At 38.9% G+C, this 15345-nt stretch overlaps 1 protein-coding gene across 1 annotated transcript in view; it reads left to right on the plus strand.

Annotated features, from left to right (window-relative positions):
• Positions 1 to 14168, plus strand: part of KCNK5 (potassium two pore domain channel subfamily K member 5) — a 34716-nt gene extending 20548 nt beyond the window's left edge. The window contains exons 2-5 of the mRNA XM_030946103.1: positions 5237 to 5348; positions 6756 to 6922; positions 8009 to 8177; positions 9003 to 14168. Of these exons, the coding sequence (XP_030801963.1) occupies positions 5237 to 5348; positions 6756 to 6922; positions 8009 to 8177; positions 9003 to 9817 (1263 nt within the window). The 3' untranslated portion in view covers positions 9818 to 14168. The remainder of the gene's footprint in view (positions 1 to 5236; positions 5349 to 6755; positions 6923 to 8008; positions 8178 to 9002) is intronic.
• The last annotated feature ends 1177 nt before the right edge of the window (positions 14169 to 15345 follow it).

Genomic DNA, 15345 nt, shown 5'->3' on the forward strand with positions numbered 1-15345 from the left:
TTTTTTCCTTTCCAAGAAGTAATGAGCTTCCATTTCTGTGCACTGACACATGTATAGCAGCCGTTCTAAAGATGACATGGGAATAGCTGATCTTTCTGCTGCCTCAATGAAATCATTTCACCGTATGTGAATTCTCTCGGCTTTCTGCAGCTCTGCCACGTTGTGTCTCTGGCTACCAAAGTAAGCAGCGTGGCACAGCAAGATTTTCTTAGCAGTACTGCATCTGTCTTTGAGGTTGGGAAGAGAGGTGAAAGAATATATAGGTTAATATGAAGTCTTTGAAGAACTCAAACAGGAATTTCTAATAAAACATTACTTGTGTATACCTCATATTTCTAGACGTGAAAAGTAATTGGGGGGAAAGAGTTTTTTATTCATTGGTAAAATCATTAGTTGCATAGTTGGCTTCACTTTCCCCTTCCTTACCCAAAACCCAAGCTGCCAAGGTATTCCAGAGAGGAAAATATTTCCTCTGATGGACAGTATCTTCCGTTCAGTTGGGGCACATTGGGGGTGCAGAGTGAAAGCCAATCACCTTCAATATCTACCTTGTTTGTTTGTTGTTTTGTCTTTCTCCAGTGACTGTAACTCAAAACAATAAATTATGGTGTTTAGTATTACATTAGATATATATTTGTTGTTTAACAACTAAATACAGAAACTTACTCTGTAGTTGAGCTATGAGAGCTGTAAGCCAGGATTAATATATTCTAGTTTGACTGTGATCTTACAACTTGATCTAGCTATAAAGTACTTACAAAATTCAGACTGTGCCTGTGAAATAGCTTCTGCTGCTTTTAATGTGTACGCAGACATCAAAGTGCAATATGCCAACAGGACAGGAAACTTCCCCCAGTGGCCACTGTGCTGCCTGTCTGCATAATGAGTCTGAGTATGCTGTCCTGTCAATTTAGCTGTGACCACCCACAGGCCTTTTTCCTTCAAAAGGGTTACTGGCTGAGAGGGTTTCTTTTCTCTTTATATACAGGTAGTCAGTCCTGTGACAATATTATCCAGGTCACCAGAACTTTGTAATGTATATCTGACCTGGGAGTCTTAACATATGACTCAGGTTTTTTACTATTGGAAACATATCCATTAACAATTAAATATGTTTTTATTGCATCTAAAAATAAGATTATTATAAACAGCTGACTGCTACTGTAACTTTATAGCTGGAGCCAGAAAACCTAAATCACTGTAAAACCCGTGTGGGACAAGTAAAAGGGTGTGCAATTTGCATGGCATGGATTTTAACTGTTTATGTAGTTTTAAAGTCACTACGAATTCCTTTAGGCATTTTGTTCATACAGTTGCTTGTACCACTTCACCTATCTGTTTAGCCCTGCTGCTGCTGGATTTGGTTAAAAACTGAAATCTGGTAAAAGATGAACAGAAGTATACTGTTCATCTGATAGTTTAAATTTAAAATATATTACCCTGGACAATTTCATTGTGATTGGCTAATTGTCAGTATTATACTTACCTCTGATTAGATAACTACTGCACTTCTCTGGTTTCTTCAAATTGTATAAAAGATTTAGATGTCAGTGTGAAAAAAGATTGCTGTTAAAGCTTTTTTATTTCTTGTAGGGAAGTCTCTAAAGTACTTGGTAGATTCTAAATTCAGTGTTTTTCAGTGCACTAAATCTTTACATCCTTGATAAAACAACTTGAGAAAGAAGCAAACTTACTCCTATGTTCTTTTGGAGTCAGGAGTGAGGACAAAGCCTAGGAGTCCTCAAAGGATGCATCAGTTCTTGCTTTAATGGATTCAGCTTTCAGAAGCTGTGATTGTCCATTACGTTGTAATATTCTTGGGAGTAGAATGAAAGCCATTGGGTCTAATTTCAGGCTTAATAGTTCAATTACATCTCCTTTCTTGTGGAAAAATAGCATTTCAAAAGACAATTGTTCATACCACTGGGAGAACCTTAAAGCTGCCATTAGACCTGTAAGTGAGATCCCCAGGGAATGCTTTGAATAACACGGGAGGCTTTAGCCTCTTCAAAAGAGACCTGGCTCTGAGCAATATCTGGCTGTTCTTCCTGTATGTAATAGGGTGCCTGTGGGGCAGGATCTGTTGCACTAGTTTATATATAGTCGGTTTATTGTCTTCTGTCTTCAGTCTGGTGTATCTGTCTATCTAGTCACAAGTACCCCAGAAGTCCTTTTTTCTTCCTATTGCTTACTGTCATCAGACCCAACTGTTCCTTACTAGAGTCTCTTAAGATTTTCTTGCACTCCTTAACTCTTAGAGTAAAATCAGTAATGGTGTGTGACCTATATGGGCCAAGATCTCTTCTTGCTGTTTTAAAATCTGTTTTGAGAACATTCCAGCCCTACTCTTACTCATATGGGGGAAGTTCAAGTGGCAGGTGCCTAAAACAGTCCTGCCTTTATCAGTATGAACTTTCTTGAGGTGAGACCTAAGGTGATGTATAAATTATAAGTTAGTTATTTTCAGCTTTTGCATTTGGGCATACTTGAAAAAGTATTTTAAAATTACGTCTTTCAAGATACTAACACTTGCACCATCTACCCTCTTCTTCCATGCCTTGTTTTTTACAATCCAAAGACTTTTTGGTGGAAGTTTTCTGTATTTTAGGAAATTAAGCGCAGCCAACCTGGGGCATTCTATGTCCTCGCATATGAAAACAAAGTCATCTCTGACATTTGAGCCTAACAGATTTGCCAAGCAAAAAAACACAACCATGTTTGCTGTTCAGTTGTATTGTGTCCACTCACCTTTTTTTTTTTAAGCCAGAATCTTTAATTATTTCAGTATGGGCAAAAGTTAAGCTGCTTGGAAAGCAGCTACATATTTCCCACAGCACCAAAGCTATATAAGCATGTTTTGTGACTGTCTTTGTTCCTGCAGCTGGGATGCATATAGTACATTCAGACTTATTGCAGGCATGAAGTAACTTAGAAGACTGGACTGTAGATCTTAGGTAATTATGTGCTAATAGCCAATAGCTGTGTGCAAATAGGGATAGGAAGAGGGTGCCAGTTGTGTCTGGAGAATTATCTCTGGTTCTCCATACCAAGGGTTCCTTTAACTTGTAGAGCTGGCCATCTCCCCCAGAATGTTAGCTGCCTGGCTGCAAAGGGCAACTGTGTGCCACTCAGTCCAGCAGCTTCTTCCCCTCAGATCTGGGGCCTCTTTAGACCTCCAGACCTCAAATCCTGGCAGGTCTTGACATAATTGTGTGTGCTGGGAAACTGAGCTCATGAGGTCAGGCCAAGGTGGATTAATGCAATGAGATAATGGGAGTGGATAGTTCACTGGGTCTCTTGGAGATCACTTGCTTTGTGAGGAAACAACAACTAAAAAATATCCAAGTCTGATTATGGAATGGAGAATGAATGGAAAACTGGCTCTTAGTGTAATATTTAGGCAATGGAAGAAGTCAAGGCATCTTTTCAAGAATAATAGATTACAGATTGTGTTTTTCAGGTGATTTGGATGTCCTTTGGGACTTTCAGGAAGTTCCTCTGCAGACCATGGCAGAAATGAGTGATTGTACTTTGATTGGTTTCTTCTCAGATGAGCTCTTGTGATCCATTTATTTTTTTGGAAGAGGGTTTGTGTGTTTTACTTGCCTGCTCTCAAAACATTGTGTGTTTTACTTGCCTGCCCTCAACCTGCCTGTTTTAGGGCTGCTTCTCATTTGTACACCACTTTCTCATGATAAATGAGTGTCTTGGTGAGAACTCTGTCCCTTTTCTATCCAGAGCCTGTAGGCTATGGAAAGATACTGCATCCAGTTTTACACACACTTTGAGTTTACCAGGAGAAAAAAAAAGAGTTCTTTACCTTCATTCATTTGCAGTGCTTCTCCTTTTATCTTCTGGAACAGCCTGGAACAACACACAACAGTGTGTTGAAAGTGCATTTTTAATTAAATTATGTGCATCTTGTATATGTACAATACATTCATTTGAGGGCATTTTTATTACAGTAGGAGGGTGGTGATATGTAATAAGTCTCAAGAATAATTAAAACCTGTGTTAACTTGTGTATGTTTTCAGTAGTCATTGAACTTTGTGTAGAGTCTCTGCTGGGTCCAAGATCAGATCTTAATCAAATAGAAAGGAAGGAAAGGGTGATGGGGGAAGGAAGAGTTGGTTGTTACCTTTAAAAGTTGTTGCTAGTTTAAAATAAACATCACCTGTCATGTTTATTTCTAAAAAAAATTTCTAAACTGTTTTGCTTCCAGTTTTTAAAATATTTAGCTGCAGATAGTTTCTATGTTCATCACTTATTGAGAGAGAAATGCAGACAGTGGGTAACATTATAAATCAGTATTTGGAAATATCTTCACCTTTTCTGTCTATTGATGTAGCCTCAGAGTTTTGTTCAGTGTTTACACTGAAGGGAAAAAAGCAGAGTAACGTGGTAAGGCTTTAACTGCATCATGATGCTACAGGGCAAACATTTAAATAACTTGAGATTTCCCAGAGGGAATACAGTATATCTGTTTGGTTTTGTCCTTTTACTTTGGGGAGGTAGAAATGAACTCGAGAATCAGCAAGATGCATGGTTTTGATCTGAAGCTTGCACTTTCTGCACTGAATAAGAATTAGTGCTTTGCATTTGTCACAGCTACCAGATTCCAGCGTGGGAGAACAAAAGGGCCTGATTCAGGGGCAATGATTGGAATCCTGTTGCATGAAATGCTTTGAAAAAAATGTTAATTCTCTGTCTTTGAAAATTACAGTTTTACCATTTGCTTTTAGATGGTTTCACTTTGGTAGAGACAGCAGGTGAATTAACATGAATCACATGAGCTTTGCCAAGGATTCTATGCCATTCATACCCAAGTCAAGCTGAGGCATGTAACAGTGTTTTGAAATGGATAGTAGTTTTGAAGATGTCCCTAATATTAAACCAAATTCAAGATCTGCACTGGAGGTTAAATGCTAGTTCAGTTTGCAGGAGTGTTATTTGCTGTCTGGAAGACATCCATTTAAACTTGTAAGTCAAGTAAATAACTAATTGAAACTCCCAATTGAAACGTCAGAGCACCTGCATTAGTTTTTCATATGTGAAGAAAGTTTTTAGTATTTCATAAAATTATTGTTAGTGAATATACTAGGCCAGCCTTCACAAAAAACTGAAGAGATTATTTTGAAAGTATGAGCTAAGGGGGAAAGCCTGAGAGGAACAGACACATTTCTTTTTTTAGGCTGCCAGGATTTTACAAGATTGATTGTTACTTTTTCCTTACAGATTGTGTCAGATGCTGCTGGACAGGGGGTTGCCATCACTGGGAACAATACTTTTAACAACTGGAATTGGCCTAATGCTGTGATCTTTGCTGCTACTGTGATCACGACAATCGGTAAATTTTACTATGTCAACCTTCCAATCTGTAGTTTTCTGTAGGCTCTACTCTTTTTGTACTATCCCATTTCTGTGTCAAGGTAGCCACCGAATAAAGTCCCTTGGCTGGAGCTGCCTAAAGCGTGTGTTCACCTGCAGATTCATGGAGGAAAAAACCAAGGGTTTTGGCACCCTCTCCATGTGTGTACAGAAGAGGGAAATGTGCCTTTCCAATAAGTAATGGACTAAAGGTGCTGTTGTGGTTGGCTAGTGTCATTCCAGTTCCATTGATTTATGCACTTAAATTTCCAAATCATGAAATTCCAAAACGAAAGTGTAACAAAGCATTCCATCAAATGAATACCTAAAGCAAGTGCATATGAGGTTTTTGGATTGCTGTCTTGTTACACACACGTTCTCTTAAGCTACTACTAAATTATCAGTGTTCTGGCTTACATAACTAACTATATTTTTTATCCACCTCTTAAAAAAAGGTGAAGCAGAGCAACTGTTGCTTTTTAAATATCACTACTGATTTGTCCTTATAAGATCCTCTGCGCTGGAAAACGTCTTTCTCCTGTGATATACAAGTTTTCAGAACTCAACATCATTTGCCTTCTGCTTTTGCAGAAAAATCTTTGCTACATGGTGCTGTTACACACTTGTTGCACAATTAAAAAAAAAGGGGGAATGCAAAATAACCAGAGAAATCTGAATGTAGAAGTCTTACTGTTAAACCATATGCAGTACTGTGGCTTTCTTTATTATTTAAAATTCACAATACCCAGCTTATATTATAACTTATGAAAAATGTTGAAGTCAATAACACACCTAAATAAGAAGACTCTATCAGAAGGTTAGAATATAGGCTGCTGATTTTAGAGCCTGAATCTGTAATACCCTCTTGGGTTCTATGACCAGCAAAGAACTAAATTAATTTGAAATATCTTGCACTTACTTGCCTTGCACTTAACTCACAAGCTCTTACCCTGCAAAGGTACCAGGTCACAAGTTAAATGTGTATAATGTATCTTTCACCTGGGACCTAGCTTCAGGATGAATTTTGAGTTTCACACTGTAAAATTAAATCAGTCAAGTTTTAACAGTGCTGCTTAAGACTGGGACATCACATTAGAAGTTTTGAGATGAGCTTTATTTTTTATTTATCCCATCTTGTCCAGAAAAAGATGCACTAAATCTAGGGAACACTAAAGTGCAGTAATGGAATATGTGTTTGTTAGAGTAGAATTGGAATGCATCCAGTTTCAGAAGATGGGCAGCTGGAGTAAACTAAATCCCTTTTAGATGGTGAAGTAAGGAGTGCCCAACACAGTAGGAGCCCACACAGTGTTGTTTTGTGCACAGCTGGAATTGCCTTGAATTCTCTTCAGCCAGAACAGACGGAGGACATGCTTATCTCTTCCAGGTTATGGAAATGTTTCCCCAAAGACACACGCTGGGCGTCTCTTCTGCATATTTTATGGGCTTTTTGGAGTCCCTCTCTGCTTGACGTGGATCAGTGCTCTGGGGAAATTCTTTGGAGGACGTGCCAAGAGGCTGGGCCAGTTTCTGACTAAAAGAGGAGTAAGCCTGGTAAGCCCTTACTTGTTTACCCTTGAACTGTGTAGTTTTGATGCATGAATTAAGCTTGCATTTCATAACTTGCCTGCTTATCTAGTAGTAAATGAACACTTGCACAAATTTTCCCAAATGGTGTTGCATTGAAAGAACTAAAAGAGGGATGGGGTTTGATGTGTTAGTTCTGCAAGAAGTTTGGCAAAATGAGATCTCATAAAAACCTTTGATACCACTTCTTATGTTAAAGACCTTTAGAACTAATGTGCATGAGGCTCTATTTCACAGACATTTCATTCAGGCTCCTCAGGCCAGGAATGAAAATATGCTTGCCTCCCTCTGCTTGCATGCTAGCACAAATATTTCCTGCTGTGCAGTGAACCTACTGCAAAACAATATTTTGTTCTGAGTTACCGGCTTTTGCTTTTTTGTTTGTGGCATTTTGTTGGGTTTTTGGTGATGATTTGTTTGGGATTCTTTCTCCTGCTTTCCCCACTGCAAGTGAATTCTCAGTTCTAACTCTGCGAAGAAATGGGAGGCAATGTAGGGTCATAGTGCCTGGTGGGCACTGGGACTGCTTTAGTTTCAGAATCAGAGCAAGAAATTTCTTGGGTTTGCACCTGAGAAGAAAATACAGAAAGTAATGGTGATAATATGTGTGTATGTTGAGGTTTGTACAGAGGTTTACATGAGTGGCAAAGGGAAGGAAACAGAAATGGGAGAGAAACAACTTAAAATGCTTCTGATCTTCTGTATTGAAATGAGTAAAAGGAAAATTAGAGGTGCTGGCTTTTTAGACTAGAGTGCTGTGTCCATATCCCATTCCAATTTATAAAATACTAGGGACTCCTTAAACTCTTCCAAGAGCATGAAAGAAAGCTATGAGCAAATAATCCTTTTTGAGCAAATAGTTGCGACGGTAGGGAGTTCTGCCTAAAGGAAAAAAAAAGGTGTGTTTACTTCAGTCACTTTTAGGGACTTTTAATTATGGTGGCTAAATTGTTGGCACAAAACTGAAATATCTGGTACTGTCAGATGATTCTTGGTGCCATGGGTGGGAAAAAAAATTGAGATTGTTCCCTGACTTTTTCTTTTTCTTTGCAGAGGAAAGCCCAAATTACATGCACGGCTATATTCATTGTTTGGGGTGTCTTGGTCCATCTGGTTATTCCTCCCTTTGTCTTCATGATGACTGAAGGATGGAACTACATTGAAGGCCTCTATTTCTCATTCATCACTATCACCACCATAGGATTTGGAGATTTTGTTGCTGGTCAGTAATTGTATTTTATGTATTATTTTATTACATGCACAGCGTCACAATTCTATTTCCAAACTCTTAATTTGAAAATTTGTTTTCTAAGCTTTTACAGCACATTTTGCAGGATAGACTATTCTGTTAAGGCCAGGTACTGATCCAGTGGACTAGATCTGGCTCTTCAGTGTTGGTGTAGACACCTAAGGCCTTTATTGGGTTAATTTTGCAGCCAAGTTCTAGAGTCCATAAGTCCTTCTGGTACCCCAGGTCTGTATTTCAGGCAAGGAACTACCCTGTCCACCATGTTAGTTGTGCACCTTTGAATGGGATCCAATATACTAAGCAGGATGTGTAGGCATTGGGCAATGTTTTCTACACCTGCCTAGAACTAGTCAATGGGGAATGCTGAGCATATTCCTCTCTCCTCCTAAACCTCTTCTTTTCTCTAAAAGCCACTGCTTTGTTCAGCACTTTGGTCCTCATACCTGGAACTCTGAATCTTTTTCTCAAGGAAGGTACCTATATATGCATATTTCAGTGGCAGGAAGAAGACTGGTAATTTTTAAACAGAAAAATGTTCACTTTTATATCTTACAAGGAGAGGATAAATATACTTCATTTTTATTTTGTTAGTCCAGTGGTCAGAATATGTGTACCCAAGAAGTGGAAGATGTGGGATCAACTTTTTCTTTCATTTCCTCACTTGCTACCTCTATGAGTGGTGTTCAAATAACAAGGCTCTTTTAGTGAGGAAGAGAGCAATTCTCAGGGTCACAACTTCAAAGGTTTATCAGCTGTGAGTCTTCTTACAGTAATGTTTCTGTTTTTAATTTCCTGTAGGTGTAAATCCAGATGCAAACTATCATGCGCTTTACAGATATTTTGTGGAGTTATGGATCTATCTGGGACTAGCTTGGCTCTCACTCTTTGTTAACTGGAAGGTCAGTATGTTTGTGGAAGTCCACAAAGCAATCAAGAAACGGAGGAAAAAAAGAAAAGAGTCATTTGAGAACCACCCTCGGCCTAAAAAACCCCTTCAGATGGGTACCTCAAAGGATGTCAACATTTTCAGCTTTCTTTCAAAGAAGGAAGAGACCTACAATGACCTTATAAAGCAAATTGGGAAGAAGGCCCTGAAGACAAGCAATGACAAAATGATTATAGTGGAAAATGCCAAACAAATGAACGCCAGTATAGATGTTCAGGTGACTTACACAAAAACAGAGTCATTTGAGTATGATGAGTCTTCCCTGGACATTCAGAATGGTCACGTACTGAGACCCCTCCATGACAAAAACATTGGAGACAGCCCTCTAGAAGGAACCATGTTTGTGAACCAGCTGGACAGGATTAGTGAAGAAGAAGGTGAAGTGTGGGATTCCAGAGACTATCGGCCCTTAATATTTGAGAATGCCAATATAACATTTGTAAATGAAGATGATGATGAAGAGGAAGATATCTCAGATGATGAGGAAACATCAAAATCCTCTATGGATGATAATCTTGCAGAGGAATCTGAAACTGCAAAAAAATTGGTAAAATTCCCATCCTCTGATGAATCTACCTTTACCAATAATGAGCTAGAACTTTCTGTGCCTTATGAACAACTGATGAATGAATATAATACAGTAAGCAATGTGAAGGCTGCCACGTGAAGCATGCTGGACAATGGTTTTCTGAAAGGGGTCAGTGCATATTGAACATAGAGCAAGGAGAAAAATAGGTTTGCAGCTTCTCCCGTCTCTTTGAAAACAGAAGCAAGTCCCAGACTAAGAAACTTCAATCTCCTTTTCCCATCCTAAGTTGGCTTCTGAGCCTTTCAGCTTTGCTTTTCTGAAAGACTTGTAAAATAACAGTTGAATTTGGAGTCCCACTCCTTCTTTAGATTTCATGGTTCTTGAACAAAATAGAAAAGACTAGTTAATACACTGGATCTGCTCTGAGTTCATGCATTTCATTGAGGAAATAGTTTGGGATTGTAACTATACTGTTGCAAGACTGTTTTGGGCATCAAATACATTCGGTTACTCCATTAGCCTTTCACCTCTGAAAACCTGGATTTGAATCCAGCATGTGTCACAAATGAAATCAAGGGGGTTGCTCATTGTTAAGTTGTTACTGCCGAAAATATGGCGCTGTACTTAAAGAGAAACTTTGGATGGAATGCCAGGGCACACAGATCTGAGCTGAGCTGTGCTGGCAGACTGAGAAGGAAGCTCTGAAACATCTCCGTAGAGTACGTCAGTGCTTGTCAAATTATAGTGAATTCTAATTTCATAAATAAAATACTAAGAGTTCCAAAGGAATGGATCGAGAAGGAGCCCTCTAACAAGGAAAAATCTGGGATGAAGCTCGCCAGTTGGGCTGCTAAGCTGCATATCAGCTCCAGAACTGTCAAAGAGTAAAATGACTGGAAGACTTACTGATCAAAGCATGTATGGGCACAAGCAGGATGCAATGAACTTTTTTAATGTTGAAAGTGTCCTTCCACTGTCCATTTCCTAAAGGAAATACTTGAATGAACCTTATACAGTATCTGTGTACAGGTGAAGTTTTATTGACACTGTTCTTCTTAGGAAAAAATCACCTTGGGAAGCACAGATGTTCTCCAAATGCCCTAATGCCTGTCAGAAGGGACCTGTAGCACTGCTGCTGATCTGGGCAGTGTGTTAGTCAGTATTGTTGTTCGATGTTCCTCCCTGCTTTGGTACTTCAGACATGACTTGAATGGGAGATGATTTTTGAAACAGTTGATTACACTTCATGTATTGTTTTGTTTTGTTTTTAGAGTTTGACCTATGTGCGTATACAATGGTTTTTCTATCTCACTTGATAGAAGGTTGGGCAATATCAAACCTTGGGCAAACAGATGTGATCAAATGACTTCGGGCCATAAGGCACTTTTTTTTAGAAGGAACTTTGGCTCTAAGCTTCTGAAAGTATTATCTTTTGACTTGGAGATGGGCTACTCACTAGAAGGAAGCATGTCTCTTCATAGCATGTATGCCCAAATTGTTTTGGCTACTAAGAAATTTTACCATGGTTTTCTTTTTCTTTCTTTTCCTATGTCTGTGCATTAACCCTGACAACTCTTTCACATGAGGCTCTTGATTATATGCTGGCAAGAGGTATTGACTTCAGTTTTATACAATACGCTTGGAACAGAAGATAGCCAAGACCTTTAAACCTTAGCATGTCAGGTTCTGCTGATCTGTTTGGTTTTAGAGTATTTAAGCCATTATGGTATGTCCAAAAGTTTCCAAAGTTCAGTGAACAGTTAAAAGTTGTCCCAGTCTCATTTTCAGTGTAATGCTGGCAGACTCACTAGCTCTGTAAGAAGACCTTTTGGAACCTTGCAATGCTAATCTTAAATTACTGGCTATTTCTGATATCTGCAAATATTGGCTGCAGCTTCAGTTGCTGGCCTGTCCCACAGAAGAAGGGGGATACATGGGAAGCTAGCCTTGGGATGGCTAGAGATGGGAGTTTTGAAGTTATCTACTGTGAAACAAGGGACTGTCTTTACTATTCTGTTTCTTTCCTATAATTTTCCACATTTATGGCATTTTTTCAAATAGAATGTGAACACAATGGCCAAATTGTGGCCAACTTGTGTCCACCTGTCATACTAAACAACTGTGGAGTCAACATCATTTGATTTGTATTTAATCTGCAATATATGGTAGTGTTGTTGAAGAGAGATTCTCATTTGTAATCAAATTTTATTATATTTACGCTATTTGGAGCAGGGGTGGCTGGATGAATTTGACTTGTATCTGACAGGAAAGAAGGAGAGGCCATATCAAGATGATTCTTATTTACTTCTAGTAAGATACCTTAATCCCCACTCTTCTAAAATTACTCCAAGCCCTTCAAGTTTTTGTATCTGAAGGGCTGTGGTTGACAGCTGTACTTAATAACTGTAAGAAATGTTAGGTAGGATTGTGTGCATATGTGCAGGATGCTTGTGTAATCAGTTTAGCCTTCTCTCTTTTTTTTTTTTTTTTGTATTTTTTGTTTAAAAAGTCCACACTAACTTAAAATAAAATGAGAAAGCACTCCATATAGTTTTTATAGTTTTTGTTGTCCTCCAACTTGTCTTCCATTATTGATACAAAGATCAAAGTTTTAGTAACAGTTAGAGAGCTACAGGACAATGAGGAGAAAAGACTTTCAGCAAGTGCATGAAATGGAAAAGCATAGTTCAATCTTCATTTAAAAAACAAGAAAAAAAAGAAAGAAAAGAGTCTCTTTAATACTGAAATAATATAACCCAGACACTTGGCTGGGCTGCTTTGACTGGGAGAGGATGTTGCACACTGGAACCCAGACTCTGTTCTGCGTAGCAAAGTGCACTTGTATGCCAGAGCTGAGAATAGATGGGATCTGTTTCATATTATCAAGCTAGATGTGGCTCTCTGGCCTTTCCCAGTGTAGTCAGCATAGACTATAAGTCTGTATAATAAGTATCATGGGATTTAAAGTAATAGTTTAAATTTATTAAAACAAAGTACAATATTCCCTGTTTTTTGGGGAAACATGATCACACCTCACAAAACTGTTCTCAAGATATCCCACCATGTGCCTTAATGTAATCTTAACACTGGGAAAAAATTCCTCTTTACGCAGGGGCCAACAGAATTGGTCTCAGTAAGCCCTACATGTTTCAGAGTTTTGGAGGGGTTTAGTTGATGCATAGCTTTCATAATGGCTCTCTCCAAAAAGCTGAACCATTCCCAGGGTTTTTAAAATTATGGTGCCATCTCAGAAGTGCCGAAGAGCTAAACAGGACAGCTTTTTGTCTGCCTGTCTTCCACATCTTGAGAAAAGAAGCTGCCTGGGGGATCTAAACTAATATCTTTCTGCCTTCAGATTTACATGTAATGACTTAGAGGGTTGTCCAGGCTGGATTTTGTTCTATTCAGCTCCAAAAGTGTCTCTGAGTGAATTCCCCAGTGCTTACCTGGTTATGTCTTGTAGTTATTTCAATTATTTGGTCAATCTGGAAACATTTTCTTTGGACACCTATTGATTTCATTTGACTAACTAATAATGTTAGCAGTTTTCTTAAAGCTGTGGAGTTGGTTTTATAGGTGAGACAGATTTCCTGGAAAGAGAGGAAAGAGGGATATTTAAGGAAGGAAAAAAGCTTAAAAGCATGTATAAGGAAGGGATGGAATAGCAGTGAAAACTCTTCCTTCTAGCTGTTGCCTACAAGTAGATTTTATTTCCAGTCACATCATGTGAAGGATGGATTCAGTTATTAATTTTGCCAAGATGAGCCAGTACTTTCAATTTTACTCTTTTTTTCAAAAATTAAATCCTGAAATGTGACCATGGAAGTCTGTTCCTACAAAAGGCCTTTTAAGTGCTGTAAGACTATGTGACCCCATTCTTCATGACATCATTGTGATGCTTCTTGGGTTTGTACTGCGTTACTGAAGCCTGTTTTTACCAGAAGGGCATCACTTTCAGATACCTGTCTCACATCAGGCAGCCTGACACATCTGATACACTGGTACGAAGTCACTGAGGAAATACGAAATCAGAGTGTTTCATTTTTCTGAACTAATGATTCGTGAATCTGTTGCTGGCAATGGATATCACAAAGCACGCAGAATGAAAACCAGACTGATAACAGATCCACGGCTGTATGTGCGAAGATTTTATTTTTCCTCCAGTTGATCTGGGAGAGTGTGCAGAGACAAACGAGGAGAGCAAAAAGCAATATGTCTGTTGACTAAACAAAAGGACTTTGTAGGCATGTAATTTTTGTGCCTCGTGGGATTCATTCCATTTGTGATGGATTTAACTTTAAAAAATTTGCTTGTCTTTATACGGCTTTTGACATTTGTGCAGTTCTGACTCTTATCACTCCATAATATGCCCGTCTGTCTGTTCTTTGTTGCTGATTGTCACTGGAATCACACTGTATGTAAATATTTGCTAAGTCTTTGTAAAATGTAATTTATTTTAATATTTTGCAATAAAAAATTTACAGTTTATCCTCTCTGTCATGAGAAGAATGGCAATCAATATTTCTTTCTACAACTACCTACACTTGTACCTTACAGATGAGACTGGTCCTGGCCCAAAAAGCTGGAAGGTAAAGAGCCAAAAAAGCAAGCTGTTTTGTGCAAGCAGATGCCTTAACTTGTACAGGGTATTGATGACTTCAGTTCAACGGCATCTGGTCTTCAATTAGATACAGCATAGCGAAGTATTATTCAACGTGGATTTTGGACAGCTGTTGAAAAATAAACTGAAGTTTATTTTAAGGGCTGTGTTTTATCAGTGGGCTGCTTTTAAAGAAGATACACAAAGATGGGAAATGTTAGAATTAATCAGTACTGTGATAAAATAAAATGGACATTTATGACTGGTATCTGAATCTCATGCCAGAGGTATTAAAATATCTGAGTAGCTGTTTATGAATTTTTGCAATATTTCCAGTAGCAGTGCTCACCATTTTTCAGGCTAGAACTATTTGCAGTCCTTCAGCTCCAGCAGTTTCCTTGGCAACACGCTGGAAAATAGCTAACTACCTGCCTTAATGGGCAGCAAAGTGTGACTTGGTGATACCCATGGTAGAGATGGAGCCACCTGAAGAAACTGGGACAGCCTCAGCCTGAGAGGGAAGAGACTGAACCTTGGCTTTTAGACAAATAAGTAGAATTGCTGAGGCGCAAGCTAGGAAAGTGGGGAGATGCATGGGCATGGCAGCAAAGGCTGGATGCTGCAGGATTTGAGTGAGGGTAACCAATCTCTGCTTTTCCTTCAGCCACACAACAGGAGCAGTGAAGGAAGAAGTGCCTGACTGGTGACTGATGCCAAAAACAGCCAAAGAGGGAGGTGGCAGCTCCTCATGGGGCTGAGGGCAGCACATAGCATGGAGTCTGGAAAGCACCCAGTAATATTTCTATCAGCTCCCAGCAGGCTGGACACTATTGTTCACCTTCTGCCCTTGGAATTTTAGTAGTGTCATTAATTTATTGAGGGGAGGGTGGCAAGAAGTAGGAAAACAGGACAAACTTGTATCTGTTACGTGCGGTTCTAATGGTCCATGCCTGGCTGCAGGTTCTCTGAACACAATGGCTTAATAGATAAAATCACAGAGCAGCTGACACTTAAAAAGCCTGAAATGTTTTCACTGAATGTGTATTGTAGGCCTTTACCAGTGCCT

This window comes from Camarhynchus parvulus, chromosome 3, assembly GCF_901933205.1.
Source record: "Camarhynchus parvulus chromosome 3, STF_HiC, whole genome shotgun sequence".
In the NCBI taxonomy this organism is placed as follows: Eukaryota; Metazoa; Chordata; class Aves; order Passeriformes; family Thraupidae; genus Camarhynchus; species Camarhynchus parvulus.